This window comes from Bombina bombina, chromosome 6 (genome assembly GCF_027579735.1).
Source record: "Bombina bombina isolate aBomBom1 chromosome 6, aBomBom1.pri, whole genome shotgun sequence".
Taxonomy (NCBI): domain Eukaryota; kingdom Metazoa; phylum Chordata; class Amphibia; order Anura; family Bombinatoridae; genus Bombina; species Bombina bombina.
The window spans coordinates 501,850,337-501,872,879 of record NC_069504.1 but is presented as its reverse complement, the minus strand read 5'-3'; the positions used below and the strand labels follow the sequence as shown (position 1 = coordinate 501,872,879).

The window sequence follows — 22,543 nt, the reverse complement described above, 5'->3', positions numbered from 1 at the left end:
GATGAGTTCTCAAATTGGTTTCTTTGAGAGGAGAGTGCTATATATGTAGTCTGTTGAGTTAGAGTTTCTCTCTACTTTAAGTTTCATATGTATTTCCACTTGTCTTCGGAAACCAGTTAAAGTCTTGTGCACTTCTTCGGTATCTCAATTGCCAGAGGAGTACCGAGAGTTCCTAGATATTTTTGACAAGGTGTGTGCCAGTACATTGCCTCCTCACCGGTCTTACGATTGTGCCATAGACCTGCAACCCGGAGCTATTCCTCCTCGGGACCGGGTTTACCCTCTGTCTGTTGCAGAGAATTGTGCTATGGAGGAGTATGTTGCCGATGCTGTGTTGCGGGGGATCATCCGCAAATCCTGCTCTCCTGCAGGGGCTGGCTTCTTCTTTGTGAAGAAAAAGGGTGGCGAGTTAAGACCATGCATCGATTATAGGGGTCTTAATCGTCTTACCATTAAGAATGCTTACCCTATTCCGCTCATTACAGAACTCTTTGACCGCCTCAAGGGAGCTACGGTCTTTACTAAACTTGATTTGAGAGGAGCATACAATCTTGTTAGGATCAAGGAGGGCCACGAATGGAAAACGGAATTTAACACCAGGAGCGGGCATTACGAATATCTTGTAATGCTCTTTCGCCTATGTAATGTTCCTGCTGTTTTCCAGTAATTTATTAATGATGTTCTATGAGATATGTTGCAACAGTGTGTTGTGGTGTACTTAGACGACATCCTCATACACTCACCCACACTTGAGGCTCATCGTTGTGATGTTACACGGGTTCTTCAGAGACTACGTGAGAACGGCATGTTTTGTAAACTCAAGAAATGTGAGTTCCATTAGACTCAAGTAACCTTCCTAGGTTATGTTATTGCCGTTGCAGGGTTCTCCATGGATCCTGACAAGTTATCTGCAGTGGCCTGGCCCAGTTGGTCTTCTGTCTATTCAACGTTTTTTGGGGTTTGACAATTACTATAGAAAGTTAATTTAAAAACTTTTCTTCCTTGGTCAAACCTATCACAGACATGACTCGTAAAGAGAATGATCCACTCCATTGGTCACCTACTTCCATTAAGGCCTTTGATAGTCTTAAGACTGCCTTTGCTGCCGATCCAGTTCTGGCTCATTCTAACCCTGTCCTGCCTTTCGTTCTTGAGGTCGATGCTTCTGAGACTTGAGTAGGTGCCCTCTTGTCTCAACGTCCTATGCCTGATGGTTTCTTGCATCCGTGTGGTTTCTTCTCCAAGAAATTGTCTCCAGCGGAGTGCAATTATGAAATTGGCGACAGGGAATTACTGGCCACAGTTTTGGCACTCAAGGAATGGAGGCATCTTCTCGAGGGTATTAGTGTGCCAGTGCTCATTCTTACTGACCACAAGAATTTAACTTATCTATCTGAAGCAAAACGTTTGTCGCCCCGACAGGCCAGATGGGCGCTATTTTTGTCTCGGTTTAATTATGTAGTCTCCTACCTGCCTGGTAGTAAGAATGTTAGGGCTGATACTCTCTCTCGACAATTTTCACCTCTGTCCAAGGAGGAGTCTGTACCTACTCCAGTTATACCTCCTGACCATATTTTGGCTACCATACGTACTAATTTGACTTCTCCCTTGGGGGAGGAGATCCTGGCTGCACAAACCAATGCACCTCCTGAGAAACCTAGTGGTGAGTGTTTTGTTCTTGAGAATCTTCGAACTAAACTTTTGCACACTTACCACTATCCTAAAGCCGCAGGTCACCCAGGCAAGAACCAAATGATTTGGTCTGTCGCTCGACAATTCTGGTGGCCAGGTCTTCGTTCTGATGTTGCTGCGTATGTTGCCTCCTGCTCAGTTTGTGCACAGAATAAGACTCCTCGATTTCTTCCTGTGGGTCTTCTTCAACCTATTGCTAATGGTGAGCGTTCTTTGACACATCTTTCCATGGACTTCATTGTTGAGCGCCCTGTTTCCAATGGCAATACTGTTATCCTTATGGTGATTGACCGTTTTTCTAAAATGTCACCTTGCATTCCCTTGAAGAAGTTGCCTACCGCTCAGGAGCTTACTTCAATTGTTGCCCGGGAGGTCTTCCGTTTACATGGGTTACCCAAGAAGATAGTGTTGGACCGGGGTAGCCAGTTTGTCTCCAGATTTTGGCGTTCCTTTTGTGCTCAAATGGGGATCCAGCTTTCCTTCTTCTCGACATATCACCCTCAATCCAATGGGGCTACGGAACATTCTAATCAAGCTCTGGACAATTGCTCCGTTGCTATGTCTCAGATCACCACAATAATTGGTCTGAACTGTTACCTTGGGTAGAGTTTGCTTGTAATAGTGCTATTAATGTTTTCTCCAAGTTATCCCCGTTCATGGCGAATTATGGGTTTCAACCATCCTTGATGGCCGATTCATTCGTGTCTCAGGCTTTGGAGGAGCATCTCCGGCAACTCCGTTCCACGTGGGTGCCAATTCAGGATTGCCTTCATCTTTCTATGCAGCGCCAAATGTTCCAGGCCGATCGTAGGCGTCTGCCCGCGCCTTCCTACCAGGTTGATGAGAGAGTTTGGCTGTCCTCCCACAACTTGAACCTTCGTGTGCCTTCCAATAAACTGTCTCCCCGTTATGTTGGTCCTTTTCGAATACTCCGACGGGTCAAACCTGTGGCCTACGCTCTAGACCTTCCTCCTGCAATGCGCATCTCCAATGTTTTTCATGTCTCCCTCTTGAAACCATAGGTTTGTAATCGGTTTACCACTGTGTTGTGTTGCCTTGTCCCTGTCCTATCTTTGTTGACAACCATGAGGAGTAAGAGGTCAGCAGCATTATTGACTCTTGTTCATGGGTTCCCTCCTCTGATGTTCATGCTCCCGCCCTCCTCCGTGCCTTCTATGCCCATTTTCCCCAATAAGACTTTTGTCCTCCCGCGGGGGATGGGTTGTTGATGGGAGGGTACTGTCAGGGTTTTTTCCCTGTTTTGTTTTCCATGTGCTGCTGGCAACCATTTTACTCACCTCTCTTGCTGACTCTGGTGCATACTGTGTGATGCTCCTCATTTCCTGCACTTTCTTTTATAGCCAGACTGGTGTACATCATCAGTGTGAGACAGGATTCAGTCTCAGAATTGTGATGTCATCACTTATTATTTAATGGGCCTCTGTTCAGTATGCTTTGCCCTTGCGTTGTCTCAGACCTGTTTCTGAGAGCTCCTGTGTATTACCTGACTGTCTGACGTCCCTCCTGGTTCCTGATCCATGGCTTGTTCCTGACTCTGCTGTTCTCCTTGTTTTTGATTCCGGCTTGTCTGACTACTCGCTTTGGCTCCTGACTTGGCTCGTCTGACTATTTGCTTTGGCTGCTGACTCGGCTCGTCTGACTACCAGCTCTGGTTTTGATTCCTGGCTTGTTATTTGTTTTGTGGACTTTTTATTATTTTTTGCTATTAATAAAGGTGTGGTTATTTTTGCACTTCTCGTCTCAGTCTTATTCCTGGCACCCTGACAGCACCTCACCTGTAATAGCAGCGCACATTTGCGTGCTCTAGTATTACTAAATTGAGCGCAAATATCGCTTTTGAGGAAACAATATTTTGCACTCAACTTGTAATCTAGCCCTATGTGTGTAGTGTACATCTATGCACATAGGTTTTATTATGCAGATACTGAACATTGCTGATGAAAAATATTCATGATCAATGTACATAGTGTATTCACTCACTTTGTAAAAGTATATGCAGTCTCTGCTTTTTCTGGACATGGATTTTCAAGTATCTGTTTTTCTATATGCAGTGCTTGTCTAGTCAGTCAGGCCAAAGTACATGCTAACTATGTACGTATTGTTTAGTATTTTTGTATGTGTATAGTATCACCTTTGTATTACTTTATGCATAAGTTTATGTATTTCAGAATTCATCAGGAAAAAATAGTCCGGATATCTGAATTTATTCCTTTTGTCCTTCAAGAGATAGGGAGTTTTCCTTCTCTTAGAAGCATAGTCCTACATGACCAGCACACCTGAATCCCATTTGGGAAACGTCCTATGATGGCTTAGGGGTTAGCTAAATTTGCCTGAAAGCTGAAGGTTTAAAGTGTATCCAGAAATCTGCAAAGGGGGCTGCATTTTTCCACTGTGTCCAGGACCTGGAGGATATGTCAGTGTTTGTCCCTGTATCTGTCTCACAACTAGCTCAAGGTTTTTACTCCTAAGAATGAAAGGATTTTTAGACCATCCTAGACTTGAACACCTTAAAAAAAAATTCTAAGGGTACCTACCTTCAATTTGAAATCAATTAGCACACTTCTACCTACAGTGTCAATTAATGCCTATTATAGACCTTAAAGGAACATAAAACACAAACATTTTCTTTCATGATGCAGATAGAGAATGGAATTTTAAACAATATTCCAATTTACTTCTATTATTTCATTTGCTTTTATTCTTTAGATATCATTTGTTGTAGAAATAGCAATACACATAGGTGAGTAAATCACACGAGGAATCTACAGTGATGTGAAAAAGAAAGTACACCCTCTTTAAATTCTATGCTTTTACGTATCAGAACATATAAACAATCATCTGATCCTTCGCAAGTCTTTAAATTAGGTAAATACAACCTCAGTTAAACATCAACATGACAAATTACACAGTGTCATGATTTATTTAACAAAAATAAAGCAAAAATGGATAAGCCATGTGTGAAAAACTCCTTTACTACTTCCATAGGAATTAAGAGGCTAAGTAGCAGCCAGGTGCTGCTGATCAAAAGCTCTTGAATTATTGATCATCAGCAGGTGTGACCTCCTCTATAAAGGCTGACGTTTTAGCAGTTTGCTGGTCTGGAGCATTCAGGTGTTAACACAGTGCCAAGAAAGAAAGACATCAGCAGTGGTCTTAGAGAAGCAATTGCTGCTGCCCATCAATCTGGGAAAGGTTATAAGGCAATTTCCAAACAATTTTAAGTCCATCATTCTACTGTGAGAAAGATTATTCACAAGTGGAAAACATTCAAGATAGTTGCAAATCTTCCCAGGAGTGGATGTCCTAGCAAATTCACCTAAAAGTCAGATCATGCAATGCTCAGAGAATTTGCAAAAAAAACCCAAGAGTTACATCTCAGACTCTTCAGGCCTGAACAAGTATGGTTTGTATGGAAGGGTTGCCAGGAGAAGCCTCTGTGAAAACCCATGTGTGAAAAACTAAATACACCTTATGAGTCAATAGCTTGTAGAGCCACCTTTATCAGGAATAACTTAAAGTAATGGTTTTCTGTATGACTTTATCAGTCTCTCACATTGAATTTTGGCCCACTCTTCGAATAAATGTTTTGTAGACCAGTGATTTTTAACCTTTTTTTTTGCCGTGGCACACTTTTTTACATTAAAAAATCTTGTGGCACACCACCATCCCAAAATTTTTAAAAAATCACACATTGTAGCCTAATACAGCATATACATATATATACACATACACACACACATACTGTATGTATTGTGCTGTTATGCCATGCCTCCTACAAACTACCCCTGCACTGGGAGTAAAAAACAAACAAAGTTTAAAAAATATGTCACACTGTTGTCAGTCTGCGTGGCACACCTGAGGATCTCTCACGGCACACTAATGCACACTGGTTGAAAAACACTGTTGTAGACAATCCATTTATATAGCCCTTCTGGGAATGTTTTTGTAAAAATGCATAATTTTGCTTATTTTTAAATAAAAAAAATTTCAGACACCTTACCAAGCCCCAAACATTTTAGATATAAAGTAAAGAGGATCCATGGTTGATGTTTGCAAGAGATCATAAGGATTAGACAGTAGAAGTACTGGAGTAAGGTCATCTTCTCTGATGAGTCCACTTTTCAGCTTTGCCCAACACCTGTTTGTCTAATGGTTAGGAAGAGACCTGGAGAGGCGTACAAGCCACAGTGTCTTGCAACCACTGGGAAATTTGGAGGGGTATCAGTGATTATATAGGGGTGCTTCAGCAAGGCTGGAGTTGGAAGATTTAGCTTTGTGAAGGACGCATGACTCAAGCTACATACAACGTTATCCTTGAAGAAAATGTGATTCCATCTGCTCTGACAATGTTCCCCAACGCTGAGGATTGTTTTATCCAGCATAACAATGCTTCATGCCACACAGCTAGGTCAATCAAGATGTGGATGGAGGACCACCAGATCAAGACCCTGTCATAGCCAGCCCAATCTGATGAAACAGTGGTATACCCACTGAGAAATGCGTTGCTTTTAAATAAACCCCTTTCAACTGGAACTATCGTTTTATTGTATACTTTATATACAATCTCAGCAACACTTTTTATCACCTTTTATTGCCTAATTGGTAACCTTTTGCTCTTTTGCACTGCCTTCCAGCCTGTCTGGCTAAACTGTTTGCACATTCAGCTAATTGAGCTGACACCCTGCAGGAATCCTTTCTGCAAAACTGTGTTGATGCTGTGTTGGGGATCTGTTTCCACTCAAGCTTCCTGAAATAACCCGGGTTTGTCTCGCTGGGGGCACCACTGGGTGTGCCTGCAAACACGTGAGTTGCCATCTGTCTGTTACTTGCAGCATTTCACTTTTCCTAACATACTCGCCCTATGAAGCGCCTCCATTTCTTCTTTTTCATATAGCCAGCCCAATCTCCAGACCTGAACCCTATTGAATACCTCTGGACTGTATTTAAGAAGAAGATGGATGGTCACAAGCCATCATACAGAGCCATAGCAGGGAGATGGGTGGGCGGCCCATCGCTGTTGCTTTATCCGGCTCCTGTGTGTCTGGTATTGCGCGGGAGGTGGGGCTTGGAAGCGCATACATTTACAGTGTGTAAGGAGGGAGTGGGGGAGAGGGTTAATAAAACATTTGTAAAGGAATCAGGGAGGGGGGTAGTGTATTGAGGGGGGCACTACACTACAGAAAATGGGGTGTTTTAGGGAAAAAAGACACATTTATTAGTAAACTGGGTACTGGCAGTTTTTAACTATACATAACTTAGCATTTTATATTACAATCTCATACTGTTTAATATATATTCAATTGAAAGTGATGCTGAACATATTTTGTCATAGTGAGTCAAGGTTAGATAGTGGCAATGTTAAAATTATTCTTGAATGAAACTAGTTTACAGTTTCAACAAACAGCGTAACAGCACTAGGAAGCCTCTTCACGGATAATCGCCCTCAAGCTTTGTAAGGTAAAATAGGGATGGTACATAAACTGGATAGGTGCTTACAGTCCTTCACAACAGCGATATTCCTTCACCGCTTGCAAATTCGCTTTTCAACAACATGCCGTCTCCACTCATTGATTCTCTGTTCGTCCACCTCCTGTTTCCTAGGGTGAATCACTTCCGAGTACAGGTTCACTGTCTTGATACTGTGTGTGAGAGCCCAATGGTATCGTCCGGAGTAAACATACAGCATATGCTGTATGATGAAACTAGTTTAGTCCATAAACCTATTACATTGATAATGAAACTAGCAGGAAATAGATATTTATCCATTTAATCTGGTATCTTTTGTTGGAAAGGAAGTAGGTAGGCTCAGGAGTTTGCATATTTCTAAAACCTCTATGGTAGCAGTTGTTATACACTTTTAAGCACTAGATGACCGCAGTATTTGAACAATGTGTCTAACAACATCCTATTTATAAACATTCCATAATGTCCCTTTACAAATAATTATAGTTCTAATAGGACCTTAGGAATTTAGCCCTTTATCCCCATCTTGTAAATTATATTGACAAAGATATTTGTACTGGGGGTGTCAATAATATTTGTGCTCCAGGTGAGAAACATTTTACACATATATGTTTAAAATAACATTAATGAATGTACATACAGGGTGATGATTTTTTAACCATATAGGAACCTAATATTGTACTTTAGGAAATAAATTAAAATTTAAAGTTTAAAATAAAACTAGGGCTATTAACTTTCGGTGCCATTGAATTGGTAGTTGGCTTTATAGATATTACAGAATAATTGCAATGTATTTTTGACTATATTTGTTTATATCAGGTCTAAGGAGAATAGTTAAGGATTTGTGGCTTCCATTGGCTTTGTATTAACACTGTCTTGTGCTCTTTACTTAGAAATTGGCAGCCTTGATCAAAATGTGGCTTATACCTGTACATTACGGTTTAAAAGCAAGAGGGAGGCATAGTATGAGTGACTATGATTACGGGGAAACCTGAAACGCGTCCGTGACATTATACGGCCCCTGGTCGTAGCTTTTTTGCTTGTTTTTAAGGATAGCAGTTGTTGCTTACTTGTGTAGTAGTCTTTTGTATTTAGTGTATTAAGCGTTTTTTTAATCTTTCTTAATAAAGAACCCCCCTTTTTTACACCACGGCAGGAGCGGGTCTGGAATTTGTTTGTTTTCCTTTTTCCCCGGACATTATTAAAGACATTGTGGCAAAACTGCTTTCATATAGTGTTCCATAAAGTGCATGCTCCTGTGCCTACCTAGGTATGTACTTCAACAAAAGCAAATTTGATTATAGTAGCAGAATGTCAAGTTTGTATGTTCTGTCTGAATCGTGAAAGAACAATTTTGATTTCCACGTCACATTAAAAATTATGCTCAGTGGTTTGTAAGGGTAACTTAAACAGTTCTGTTGTTGGACAGGAATACTCCTCCAAAAGCATACAAAATAACATTTGTTTACTACATTTAAAAACAAAGAAAAAATATGACTTGCGTTCCTTTATAAACTTTTGTTTCCCCCCTCATGTTCAGTTGTTACTCTTTCATATGCATGAAAAGCTCAAGTTTAAATTTTCAGTGGAATGTCCTAGTAATGCTATGTATACACTTTGGTAAGAGTGCTATTATATAGCATTTTATTTTGTATATTCAGCTGTCTAATTTGTATTGGGTTTCTCTGCATTGTTCTGGCAGGCTGGATGAGGCTATCCATTCTGTTCAATCAGGGACTGTGGTGAAGCCATCCATGACATCGGGAGAGAGATCCCAGGATTTTCATTTGGTGAACCCCAGCCTGGTGCTACCCCCTCCAGTGGTGAGTAGTTGTGGCTAGGGAATTATGCCTTTAATATAAGAGATGGTTTGAAATGAACTTAAAGATGCAGTTTATTTGCCAGGTGTCTTACATTTACTGTTCCACCCTGGTCTATCATTTCAGTTAGAGACCAACTAGATTACTCTATTTGTCTGGATAATTTTCCTACAGAAAAACTGTGCTGTGTTTGGTCCTCTGAGTGCCTTGAGTTTATGAGAGACACAATTCTTTCTTTTTAGAGTTCCCATCAAAGGATATGAAACTCAAAACTTTTTCTTTCATAATTCAGATAGAGCATGAACATATGGTATGCTCTGTCTGAATCACAAAAGAAGATTTTGGGGTTTTTATATCCGTTTAATTTAGCCACTACTGAAGTCAAACTAATTGGTCTATTTCATTAAGAGATGCTACGTTTCTCCAGTCCTCTGGAACAACTACTCTCCAGCAGCCATTGATTAAAAAGATCAGTTTATGATGCAACTAGCAGAGATTAAATCCCTTGGTTAATTATTGTATGGAACAAAGAAACATATTTACTTTTATTGGTAGCAATGTCAATAAATTGTCATTCTCTCAAAAAAGAGAATTTCTAACCACATTACAGGTTATTTTAGCATTCCTTAACCCTTTGAGTGCTAAGCACTTTCCCACCTGGGTGCTAATATTTTCTATGTTTTTTTACATTTTTTTTAATTTTTGAAAACTTTTTTTTTTACCTTTTTATTTTTTATAGACCCCCAAGACTTACACTGTTGGAAAGGTAATGCGATCTGTAGCTGCTTAGATGCCTGAGATACAGGCTTCTAAGCAGCATGCCCCCTCCTCCTATACTTAACATTGTTAAGTATAAATAAAGTTGCGCAGTGACGTCACTGAGCATCACCTGAATGCCCGGCGATGCCTATCACTCTACAGGCTCGATTGCCGGGGTAGGAGCGGTTAGGAGCCCCCAGATCTCCCTCAAGGTGGGAGAGTGCTCATGACGGCTCTGAGCCGTCATTAGCACCAGAGTGAGAAACTCTCTAACGGCTCAGAGCCGTCATTAGCACTCAAAGGGTTAAAGGGACAGTGAAGTAAAATTAAACTTTCAGGATTCAGATAGAGCATGTCATTTTAAACAACTTTCCAATTTATTTCTATTATACAATTTGCTTTGTACTCTTGGAATCCTTTGTTGAAAAGCTTTGCTTCTCGAGCCTACCTGGCTAATTCAATACTGGGAGCTTGTTGCTGATTGGTTGTTGCATTGGTTCACTAGATGTGTTCAGCTCGCTCCCAGTAGTACATTGCTGTCCTTCAACATAGGATGCCAAGAAAATAAACCAAATTTAAAGATAGAAGTAAACTAGAAAGTTGCTTAAAATTGTATGATATCTGAATCATTAATGAAAAAAAATGGATTTTATGTCTCCCCAGTCTGTTTACGGGATTGAATACAATAATATCACAATTGCGAAAAAATAAGCAATCATAGACCGAGCTAAATCAACACTGTGTATTTATTGTCACATCGAAGAAAACAAAGGTTCCACCACTCCACACACAACAGCTACATCCAACGCGTTTCCTGCTGCTAAACAGCACTTCGTCAGGGATACTCACAGCTGTCTGATTGCACCTTTTATTCGGCTGCCACTCATTCCCAAAATTTAAAGGTATACTACCGCTTATACATTTAGCGGCATATTTGTAACCTATAAGCCATTCAATCTGGTGCATCAGTATCACATTACAATAAAATAACAATCTTAAATTTATATGTCACGAGTACATTGTATCTAAAAATATAGTTAGACTATTAACACATAAGGTGGGAAAAACAGCTAGTGCATTATAAACAAATACTTTTGCTGCATCCGCATTTTATATACCACTAAGCTACTACAGAGGTCACAAATATAAGGGCATATCTCAAATATAAGTATAGACACGTACTAGGACACAGCACAACATAATGGTAATTTATTACAATATCATAGATAACCTCTAGTTATAATAATATTTTGGATAACCTATCACTTTTGTTTATTGACGGTTTTATTTACATATTTATCCTAGGGAGAAAGCTGGAATATTATTAACTATCGATTACACCTCAGTTACCTATATATAGTTTTACATCTGAATTCTCGTTTATGCCCAAAGGACTCCCTGTTTCTCCAACATAGGTGTGTCCGGTCCACGGCGTCATCCTTACTTGTGGGATATTCTCCTCCCCAACAGGAAATGGCAAAGAGCCCAGCAAAGCTGGTCACATGATCCCTCCTAGGCTCCGCCTTCCCCAGTCATTCTCTTTGCCGTTGTACAGGCAACATCTCCACGGAGATGGCTTAGAGTTTTTTGGTGTTTAAATGTAGTTTTTATTCTTCAATCAAGAGTTTGTTATTTTAAAATAGTGCTGGTATGTACTATTTACTCTGAAACAGAAAAGAGATGAAGATTTCTGTTTGTAAGAGGAAAATGATTTTAGCAATCGTTACTAAAATCGATGGCTGTTTCCACACAGGACTGTTGAGAGGAATCAACTTCAGTTGGGGGAAACAGTGAGCAGACTTTTGCTGCTTGAGGTATGACACATTTCTAACAAGACGTGGTAATGCTGGAAGCTGTCATTTTCCCTATGGGATCCGGTAAGCCATTTTTATTAAATGAGAATAAAGGGCTTCACAAGGGCTTTAAAGACTGGTAGACGTTTTTCTGGGCTAAAACGATTGATTTATAAGCATTTTTAATACTTCATAGCTTTGAGGAGTTATTTTATTCTTGGGAATTATGTAAAATAACCGGCAGGCACTGTATTAGACACCTTTTTCACTGGGGGCCTTCTCTAATCATAGGCAGAGCCTCATTTTCGCGCCTCTATTGCGCAGTTGTTTTTGGGAAGCAAGGCATGCAGATGCATGTGTGAGGAGCTCAGATACATAGAAAAAGCTTACTGAAGGCGTCATTTGGTATTGTATTCCCCTTTGGGCTTGGTTGGGTCTCAGCAAAGCAGATACCAGGGACTGTATAGGGGTTAAATATAAAAACGGCTCCGGTTCCGTTATTTTAAGAGTTAAAGCTTTCAAATTTGGTGTGCAATACTTTTAAGGCTTTAAGACACTGTGGTGAAATTTTGGTGAATTTTGAACAATTCCTTCATACTTTTTCACATTTGCAGTAATAAAGTGTGTTCAGTTTAAAATTTAAAGTGACAGTAACGGTTTTATTTTAAAACGTTTTTTGTACTTTGTTATCAAGTTTATGCCTGTTTAACATGTCTGAACTATCAGATAGACTATGTTCTGTGTGTGAGGAAGCCAAGGTCCCTTCTCATTTAAATAGATGTGATTTATGTGACACAAAATTTAGAGAAAATGATGCCCAAGATGATTCCTCAAGTGAGGGGAGTAAGCATGGTACTGCATCATCCCCTCCTTCGTCTACGCCAGTCTTGCCCACACAGGAGGCCCCTAGTACATCTAGTGCGCCAATACTCCTTACTATGCAACAATTAACGGCTGTAATGGATAATTCTATCAAAAACATTTTAGCCAAAATGCCCACTTATCAGCGAAAGCGCGACTGCTCTGTTTTAGAAAATACCGAAGAGCATGAGGACGCTGATGATAATGGTTCTGAAATGCCCCTACACCAGTCTGAGGGGGCCAGGGAGGTTTTGTCTGAGGGAGAAATTTCAGATTCAGGGAAAATTTCTCAACAAGCTGAACCTGATGTGATTACATTCAAATTTAAATTGGAACATCTCCGCGCTCTGCTTAAGGAGGTGTTATCTACTCTGGATGATTGTGAGAATTTGGTCATTCCAGAGAAATTATGTAAGATGGACAAGTTCCTAGAGGTCCCGGGGCCCCCCGAAGCTTTTCCTATACCCAAGCGGGTGGCGGACATTGTAAACAAAGAATGGGAAAGGCCCGGCATACCTTTTGTCCCTCCCCCTATATTTAAGAAATTGTTTCCTATGGTCGACCCCAGAAAGGACTTATGGCAGACAGTCCCCAAGGTCGAGGGGGCGGTTTCTACTCTAAACAAACGCACTACTATCCCTATAGAAGATAGTTGTGCTTTCAAAGATCCTATGGATAAAAAATTAGAGGGTTTGCTTAAAAAGATGTTTGTTCAGCAAGGTTACCTTCTACAACCAATTTCATGCATTGTTCCTGTCACTACAGCAGCGTGTTTCTGGTTCGATGAACTAGAAAAGTCGCTCAATAAAGATTCTTCTTATGAGGAGATTATGGACAGAATTCATGCTCTCAAATTGGCTAACTCTTTTACTTTAGACGCCACTTTGCAATTGGCTAGATTAGCGGCGAAAAATTCAGGGTTTGTTATTGTGGCGCGCAGAGCGCTTTGGCTAAAATCTTGGTCAGCGGATGCGTCTTCCAAGAACAAATTGCTTAACATACCTTTCAAGGGGAAAACGCTGTTTGGCCCTGACTTGAAAGAGATTATTTCTGATATCACTGGGGGTAAGGGCCACGCCCTTCCTCAGGATAGGTCTTTCAAGGCTAAAAATAAACCAAATTTTCGTCCCTTTCGCAGAAACGGACCAGCCCCAAGTGCTACATCCTCTAAGCAAGAGGGTAACACTTCTCAAACCAAGCCAGCCTGGAGGCCAATGCAAGGCTGGAACAAAGGTAAGCAGGCCAAGAAACCTGCCACTGCTACCAAGACAGCATGAGATGTTGGCCCCCGATCCGGGACCGGATCTGGTGGGGGGCAGACTTTCTCTCTTCGCTCAGGCTTGGGCAAGAGATGTTCCGGATCCTTGGGCGCTAGAAATAGTCTCCCAAGGTTATCTTCTGGAATTCAAGGAGCTTCCCCCAAGGGGGAGGTTCCACAGGTCTCAATTGTCTTCAGACCACATAAAAAGACAGGCATTCTTACATTGTGTAGAAGACCTGTTAAAAATGGGAGTGATTCATCCTGTTCCATTAGGAGAACAAGGGATGGGATTCTACTCCAATCTGTTCATAGTTCCCAAAAAAGAGGGAACATTCAGACCAATCTTAGATCTCAAGATCCTAAACAAGTTTCTCAAGGTTCCATCGTTCAAAATGGAAACCATTCGGACAATTCTTCCTTCCATCCAGGAAGGTCAATTCATGACCACGGTGGATTTAAAGGATGCGTATCTACATATTCCTATCCACAAGGAACATCATCGGTTCCTAAGGTTCGCCTTTCTGGACAAGCATTACCAGTTTGTGGCACTTCCATTCGGATTAGCCACTGCTCCAAGAATTTTCACAAAGGTACTAGGGTCCCTTCTAGCGGTGCTACGACCAAGGGGCATTGCAGTAGTACCTTACTTGGACGACATACTGATTCAAGCGTCGTCCCTACCACAAGCAAAGGCTCATACGGACATTGTCCTGGCCTTTCTCAGATCTCACGGGTGGAAAGTGAACGTAGAAAAAAGTTCTCTTTCTCCGTCAACAAGAGTTCCCTTCTTGGGAACAATAATAGACTCCTTAGAAATGAGGATTTTTCTGACAGAAGCCAGAAAATCAAAACTTCTAAGCTCTTGTCAAGTACTTCATTCTGTTCTTCTTCCTTCCATAGCACAGTGCATGGAAGTAATAGGTTTGATGGTCGCGGCAATGGACATAGTTCCTTTTGCGCGAATTCATCTGAGACCATTACAACTGTGCATGCTCAGTCAGTGGAATGGGGATTATACAGACTTGTCTCCGACGATACAAGTAGATCAGAGGACCAGAGATTCACTCCGTTGGTGGCTAACCCTGGACAACCTGTCACAGGGGATGAGCTTCCGCAGACCAGAGTGGGTCATTGTCACGACCGACGCCAGTCTGGTAGGCTGGGGCGCGGTCTGGGAACCCCTGAAAGCTCAGGGTCTTTGGTCTCGGGAAGAATCTCTTCTCCCGATAAACATTCTGGAACTGAGAGCGATATTCAATGCTCTCAAGGCTTGGCCTCAGCTAGCAAAGGCCAAATTCGTACGGTTTCAATCAGACAACATGACGACTGTTGCGTATATCAACCATCAGGGGGGAACAAGGAGTTCCCTGGCGATGGAAGAAGTGACCAAAATCATTCAATGGGCGGAGACTCACTCCTGCCACTTGTCTGCAATCCACATCCCAGGCGTGGAAAATTGGGAAGCGGATTTTCTGAGTCGTCAGACATTTCATCCGGGGGAGTGGGAACTCCATCCGGAAATCTTTGCCCAAATAACTCAATTGTGGGGCATTCCAGACATGGATCTGATGGCCTCTCGTCAGAACTTCAAGGTTCCTTGCTACGGGTCCAGATCCAGGGATCCCAAGGCGACTCTAGTAGATGCACTAGTAGCACCTTGGACCTTCAACCTAGCGTATGTATTCCCACCGTTTCCTCTCATCCCCAGGCTGGTAGCCAGGATCAATCAGGAGAGGGCATCGGTGATCTTGATAGCTCCTGCGTGGCCACGCAGGACTTGGTATGCAGACCTGGTGAATATGTCATCGGCTCCACCATGGAAGCTACCTTTGAGACAGGACCTTCTTGTTCAAGGTCCGTTCGAACATCCGAATCTGGTTTCACTCCAACTGACTGCTTGGAGATTGAACGCTTGAATTTATCAAAGCGAGGGTTCTCAGATTCTGTCATTGATACTCTTGTTCAGGCCAGGAAGCCTGTAACTAGAAAAATCTACCATAAAATATGGAAAAAATATATCTGTTGGTGTGAATCTAAAGGATTACCATGGAACAAGATAAAAATTCCTAAGATTCTATCCTTTCTTCAAGAAGGTTTGGAGAAAGGATTATCTGCAAGTTCTTTGAAGGGACAGATTTCTGCTTTATCTGTTTTACTTCACAAAAAGCTGGCGGCTGTGCCAGATGTTCAGGCTTTTGTTCAGGCTCTGGTTAGAATCAAGCCTGTTTACAAACCTTTGACTCCCCCTTGGAGTCTCAATTTAGTTCTTTCAGTTCTTCAGGGGGTTCCGTTTGAGCCCCTACATTCCGTTGATATCAAGTTATTATCTTGGAAAGTTTTGTTTTTGGTTGCAATTTCTTCTGCTAGAAGAGTTTCAGAGTTATCTGCTCTGCAGTGTTCTCCTCCTTATCTGGTGTTCCATGCAGATAAGGTGGTTTTGCGTACTAAACCTGGTTTTCTTCCGAAAGTTGTTTCTAACAAAAACATTAACCAGGAGATAGTCGTGCCTTCTTTGTGTCCGAATCCAGTTTCAAAGAAGGAACGTTTGTTGCACAATTTGGATGTAGTGCGTGCTCTAAAATTCTATTTAGATGCTACAAAGGATTTCAGACAAACTTCTTCCTTGTTTGTTGTTTATTCTGGTAAAAGGAGAGGTCAAAAAGCAACTTCTACCTCTCTATCTTTTTGGCTTAAAAGCATCATCAGATTGGCTTATGAGACTGCCGGACGGCAGCCTCCTGAAAGAATCACAGCTCATTCCACTAGGGCCGTGGCTTCCACATGGGCCTTTAAGAACGAGGCTTCTGTTGATCAGATATGTAAGGCAGCGACTTGGTCTTCACTGCACACTTTTACCAAATTTTACAAATTTGATACTTTTGCTTCTTCTGAGGCTATTTTTGGGAGAAAGGTTTTGCAAACCGTGGTGCCTTCCATCTAGGTGACCTGATTTGCTCCCTCCCATCATCCGTGTCCTAAAGCTTTGGTATTGGTTCCCACAAGTAAGGATGACGCCGTGGACCGGACACACCTATGTTGGAGAAAACAGAATTTATGTTTACCTGATAAATTACTTTCTCCAACGGTGTGTCCGGTCCACGGCCCGCCCTGGTTTTTTAATCAGGTCTGATGATTTATTTTCTTTAACTACAGTCACCACGGTATCATATGATTTCTCCTATGCAAATATTCCTCCTTTACGTCGGTCGAATGACTGGGGAAGGCGGAGCCTAGGAGGGATCATGTGACCAGCTTTGCTGGGCTCTTTGCCATTTCCTGTTGGGGAAGAGAATATCCCACAAGTAAGGATGACGCCGTGGACCGGACACACCGTTGGAGAAAGTAATTTATCAGGTAAACATAAATTCTGTTTTTTAAGGTATAAATCCAATATACTTCTCTCCTATTGAGCGTCTGAGACCTATTGCCACCTGTATTTAGTTTGGGCACATGATCAATACCTTGAAATGAAAATAAAGTATTAATATACTTTAGCTCACTTATATCAAAATTATCATTTCTCCTATGTTGGGCAAAGTGTTTCGCCACGGGTGTCTTTGGCACTTCACTCTCAAGGGACAACAGGTGCTCTCTCACTCTATCCTTGAGCATACGTGTCGTTCTACCAGTGTACTGAAAAAAGCAAAGTTTACAAGTGATAAGGTACACTATGTATCTGGAATTACAGTTAAGGTGATGGTTCACCATGTATATATTACCTGTTACTGTAGAGTTAAAAGTATCACTCCTAACCAGGTATTTACATGATTTGCATGGTGTGCCACCACATCTATAATTCCCATTTTTCTTTTTTAGCCACATTCTATCATCCTTTTTCTCTTTGATGGAAAAATTTCGTTTAAGATTATTTTCTATAGTTTCTGCTCTCCTTGATACACATCTAATCCCTTTATCTATGACTGTCTTTAGTTTAGGATCATTTTTTAATAGTGGGCTAAATTTCTGAATAATTTTACAAATTTCTGAATATTGCCTACTATATTTAGTGGAGAAAGTTAATCTATCCATACTTCCTGAGATTTTATCCTGTTTGTTTCTATCCTGCAGTAGAGATTTCCTGTCCATAGCCTTAACCTCTTCCATAGTTATTTCTAAATCTCTTTTCTTATAACCCCTATCCATCAGTCTGGTCTTCAAGATATTTGCTTGTACAGAATAATTTTCTTCACTACTACAGTTACGTTTCAAACGCATAAACTGGCCTTTTGGAATTCCCTTTTTCACACTATAGGGATGGCCAGAATCTGCTCTGAGTATGGTATTGCCTGATGTTTTTTTTTCTGAATATTTCTGTTGTAATACATCCTTTATTTTTATCTCCTTTTATTGTCAAGTCTAGATAATCAACACTGCTCTCTGAGCAAAAAAATGTAAACCTCAAATTATTATTATTGTCATTTAAATATCCCATAAACTGTTCTATAGTTGAATCACCACTTTTCCAAACTATTAGCAAATCATCTATAAATCTAGTATAGAATAAAATACGATTTTGAAAAGGATTGCTAGTAGTAAATATTTTCTTCAGTTCAAAATAACCAAGATATAGGTTAGCGTACGAGGGGGCGAATTTTTAATAAAAAAGAAGAAGGAAGAAGATCAGAAGGCGAAATACCCCAGCAGGTTGACCAGAGCAACGAAAGAAAAGAAGGATCAGAATTAGAGAGTATAATAAACTTGTCATCGGTCCCATTAACCAACATACAGAAGATTGCACTCTCGAAAGGAATGGGTTTCTCTCCAACAAGAAATATGGACTTATTTGATACCATTGTTGACCTCAATAAGTTTGTGCGAAAGGTCACGTTAAAAAGACATTTTTTTAATGAGGATCCATCTTCCATTTATGATAGTGAGATAGTGGATACGGGTACAGTTGAGAGTAATATAATGGGCACAGATATAGATTCACTTACATTTAATGAATTGTGTGATACTAATAGCTTAAGGATCTTAAGTAGTGAAAGCTTGAGATATGATCCTAATAATTTAAGCATTCCAAGCTCTACACAAAAGATAGGACACACAAGTAGTTTCTATCCTATACATGCAAGAGGGGATTTAATTGAAGTATTTCACGCAGTGGTAGAAGAAGAATTGACACAATTTTATAACACAAAAGTAAAAGACATACACACAAAAAGGAATAAAAGGGATAATTTGTCTCACCAGGAAAGAAAAGCACTAAAAGAAATTAGGGACAACACTAACATAGTGGTCTCTAAGTCTGATAAAGGTGGCACTATCGTGGTACAAGATAGGGAAGCATATGTATTGGAAGCTGAAAGGCAACTATCAGATGAAAATACATACCACAAATTGACATATAACCCTACAGAGCGTTTTAATAATGAGTTAAAAATATTGTTAGATGAGGGTGTTCACCAGGGATATTTGACACAAGCACAGGCAGAATGCTTAATAAATGACAGCCCTACAGTAACTGTATTTAAACATCTCCCTAAAGTTCACAAATGTGCATCAAAACCGCCTGGGAGGCCCATAATCTCCACCATAGGAACCATAGGAGAAAATCTAGGGAGATGGATTGACGAATTTCTACAACCCATAGTAAAAAGTTTACCAGGTTACCTTAGGGATACGAAACACCTACTACGTAAGGTGGAAGATCTAGGATGGGATAGTGAATCTCTGTTCTTAACTATAGATGTAGAATCATTATATTCTTGTATACCGCATAGGGAGGGACTTAATGCCCTTAATGAAATGTTACATATGTATACTAAATTTGAGACTTGCTTCATTGAATATATTGTAGACATTGTTCAGTTTCTTTTAACCCATAACTATTTTCTATTTGAGGGCTGCTTCTATGTACAATGTCAGGGTACGGCGATGGGGGCGAAATTCGCCCCCTCGTACGCTAACCTATATCTTGGTTATTTTGAACTTAAGAAAATATTTACTACTAGCAATCCTTTTCAAAATCGTATTTTATTCTATACTAGATTTATAGATGATTTGCTAATAGTTTGGAAAAGTGGTGATTCAACTATAGAACAGTTTATGGGATATTTAAATGACAATAATAATAATTTGAGGTTTACATTTTTTTGCTCAGAGAGCAGTGTTGATTATCTAGACTTGACAATAAAAGGAGATAAAAATAAAGGATGTATTACAACAGAAATATTCAGAAAAAAAACATCAGGCAATACCATACTCAGAGCAGATTCTGGCCATCCCTATAGTGTGAAAAAGGGAATTCCAAAAGGCCAGTTTATGCGTTTGAAACGTAACTGTAGTAGTGAAGAAAATTATTCTGTACAAGCAAATATCTTGAAGACCAGACTGATGGATAGGGGTTATAAGAAAAGAGATTTAGAAATAACTATGGAAGAGGTTAAGGCTATGGACAGGAAATCTCTACTGCAGGATAGAAACAAACAGGATAAAATCTCAGGAAGTATGGATAGATTAACTTTCTCCACTAAATATAGTAGGCAATATTCAGAAATTTGTAAAATTATTCAGAAATTTAGCCCACTATTAAAAAATGATCCTAAACTAAAGACAGTCATAGATAAAGGGATTAGATGTGTATCAAGGAGAGCAGAAACTATAGAAAATAATCTTAAACGAAATTTTTCCATCAAAGAGAAAAAGGATGATAGAATGTGGCTAAAAAAGAAAAATGGGAATTATAGATGTGGTGGCACACCATGCAAATCATGTAAATACCTGGTTAGGAGTGATACTTTTAACTCTACAGTAACAGGTAATATATACATGGTGAACCATCACCTTAACTGTAATTCCAGATACATAGTGTACCTTATCACTTGTAAACTTTGCTTTTTTCAGTACACTGGTAGAACGACACGTATGCTCAAGGATAGAGTGAGAGAGCACCTGTTGTCCCTTGAGAGTGAAGTGCCAAAGACACCCGTGGCGAAACACTTTGCCCAACATAGGAGAAATGATAATTTTGATATAAGTGAGCTAAAGTATATTAATACTTTATTTTCATTTCAAGGTATTGATCATGTGCCCAAACTAAATACAGGTGGCAATAGGTCTCAGACGCTCAATAGGAGAGAAGTATATTGGATTTATACCTTAAAAACAGGGAGTCCTTTGGGCATAAACGAGAATTCAGATGTAAAACTATATATAGGTAACTGAGGTGTAATCGATAGTTAATAATATTCCAGCTTTCTCCCTAGGAGGATAAATATGTAAATAAAACCGTCAATAAACAAAAGTGATAGGTTATCCAAAATATTATTATAACTAGAGGTTATCTATGATATTGTAATAAATTACCATTATGTTGTGCTGTGTCCTAGTACGTGTCTATACTTATATTTGAGATATGCCCTTATATTTGTGACCTCTGTAATAGCTTAGTGGTATATAAAATGCGGATGCAGCAAAAGTATTTGTTTATAATGCACTAGCTGTTTTTCCCACCTTATGTGTTAATAGTCTAACTATATTTTTAGATACAATGTACTCGTGACATATAAATTTAAGATTGTTATTTTATTGTAATGTGATACTGATGCACCAGATTGAATGGCTTATAGGTTACAAATATGCCGCTAAATGTATAAGCGGTAGTATACCTTTAAATTTTGGGAATGAGTGGCAGCTGAATAAAAGGTGCAATCAGACAGCTGTGAGTATCCCTGACGAAGTGCTGTTTAGCAGCAGGAAACGCGTTGGATGTAGCTGTTGTGTGTGGAGTGGTGGAACCTTTGTTTTCTTCGATGTGACAATAAATACACAGTGTTGATTTAGCTCGGTCTATGATTGCTTATTTTTTCGCAATTGTGATATTATTGGATTCTTGTTTGGTGTGTGAGATACACCGCAGAGATTTTCAAGCTACTAGTTCTGTACTGGATAACGGCTGTCTGGTGAGTAGGAGGAGTGCCTGAACACTTTCCAACAGCCCGCATAGTGGGGCCGGATAACCGTGAGTAACCTGGGTTGATGTGTTTACCATTGCATAAAGTCTGTTCGATACCACCAATATATTTTTCACGTTATTTACCTGTGATACAATATAATATACTGGAACACTGAAAGTTTTGGAGGTTACCTGAACATATCTTTACCTACTAAGGAGAAACATAATACTCAATAATGTATGTGTAAAACTCACCCAGCTGAATATATACACAGTTAACACTCTATATGCACCCGGAAACTAGAGTGTTATAAGTAAGAACTTTGTAACAATTTTATTCCTGCAAATAACCAAGTTGTGGCAACAATACATGTGAGACTATAAACCGATTTGAAAAAATAACAGTTTGTTTAGGTTGCACACAGCTGAAAGTGATTATATGTCTTATGGCTCATATACACAGTTTTGCAACAGTGTGTCTTTACGGGATTGAATAGAAGTATTATTATTATTATAATTTATTTGTATAGCACCGCCAAATTCCGTAGCGCTGGGTACAATGTTAGGGGTATACAATGACAAGAATTTGTGATGAAATTCAAAACATAACAAAACTAAACAAATCTAGTACAGGAGGAAGAGGGGCCCTGCTCCAGAGAGCTCAGAGTCTATAGGTTTATGGTGCAGAGACATAAGGTTGGGGTAGCTTGTCACATCGGTTGTAGTTGCAGCAGTGAGTCAGGCAGTACATGTATTAGTTTAGTTTGGATGAGGGATGGAGGAGAGATGGTAAGCCTCTCTGAATAGGTATGTTTTCAAGGAGCGTCTGAAGCTATACAAGATTGGAGACAGTCTTATGGAGCGGGGTAAAGAGTTCCAGAGGACAGGAGCAGCATGTGCGAAGAGTGGGACGTAGAGATAACAAGAGTGGAGAGACGTAGGTCAGAGGTTGATCGAAGAGGAAAGGGATGGGGAA

General features: G+C 40.1%; 1 protein-coding gene across 3 annotated transcripts in view; it reads left to right on the top strand.

Moving 5' to 3' along the window:
* TRIP4 (thyroid hormone receptor interactor 4) overlaps positions 1–22,543 on the top strand; it is a 238,059-nt gene that overhangs the window by 36,854 nt on the left and 178,662 nt on the right. For 2 of the 3 annotated variants that reach the window (XM_053717376.1, XM_053717375.1), the window contains exon 8: positions 8,879–8,999. In XM_053717376.1, coding sequence (XP_053573351.1) covers positions 8,879–8,999 — 121 coding nt within the window. The remainder of the gene's footprint in view (positions 1–8,878; positions 9,000–22,543) is intronic. The other variant, XM_053717377.1, reaches the window with a different exon arrangement.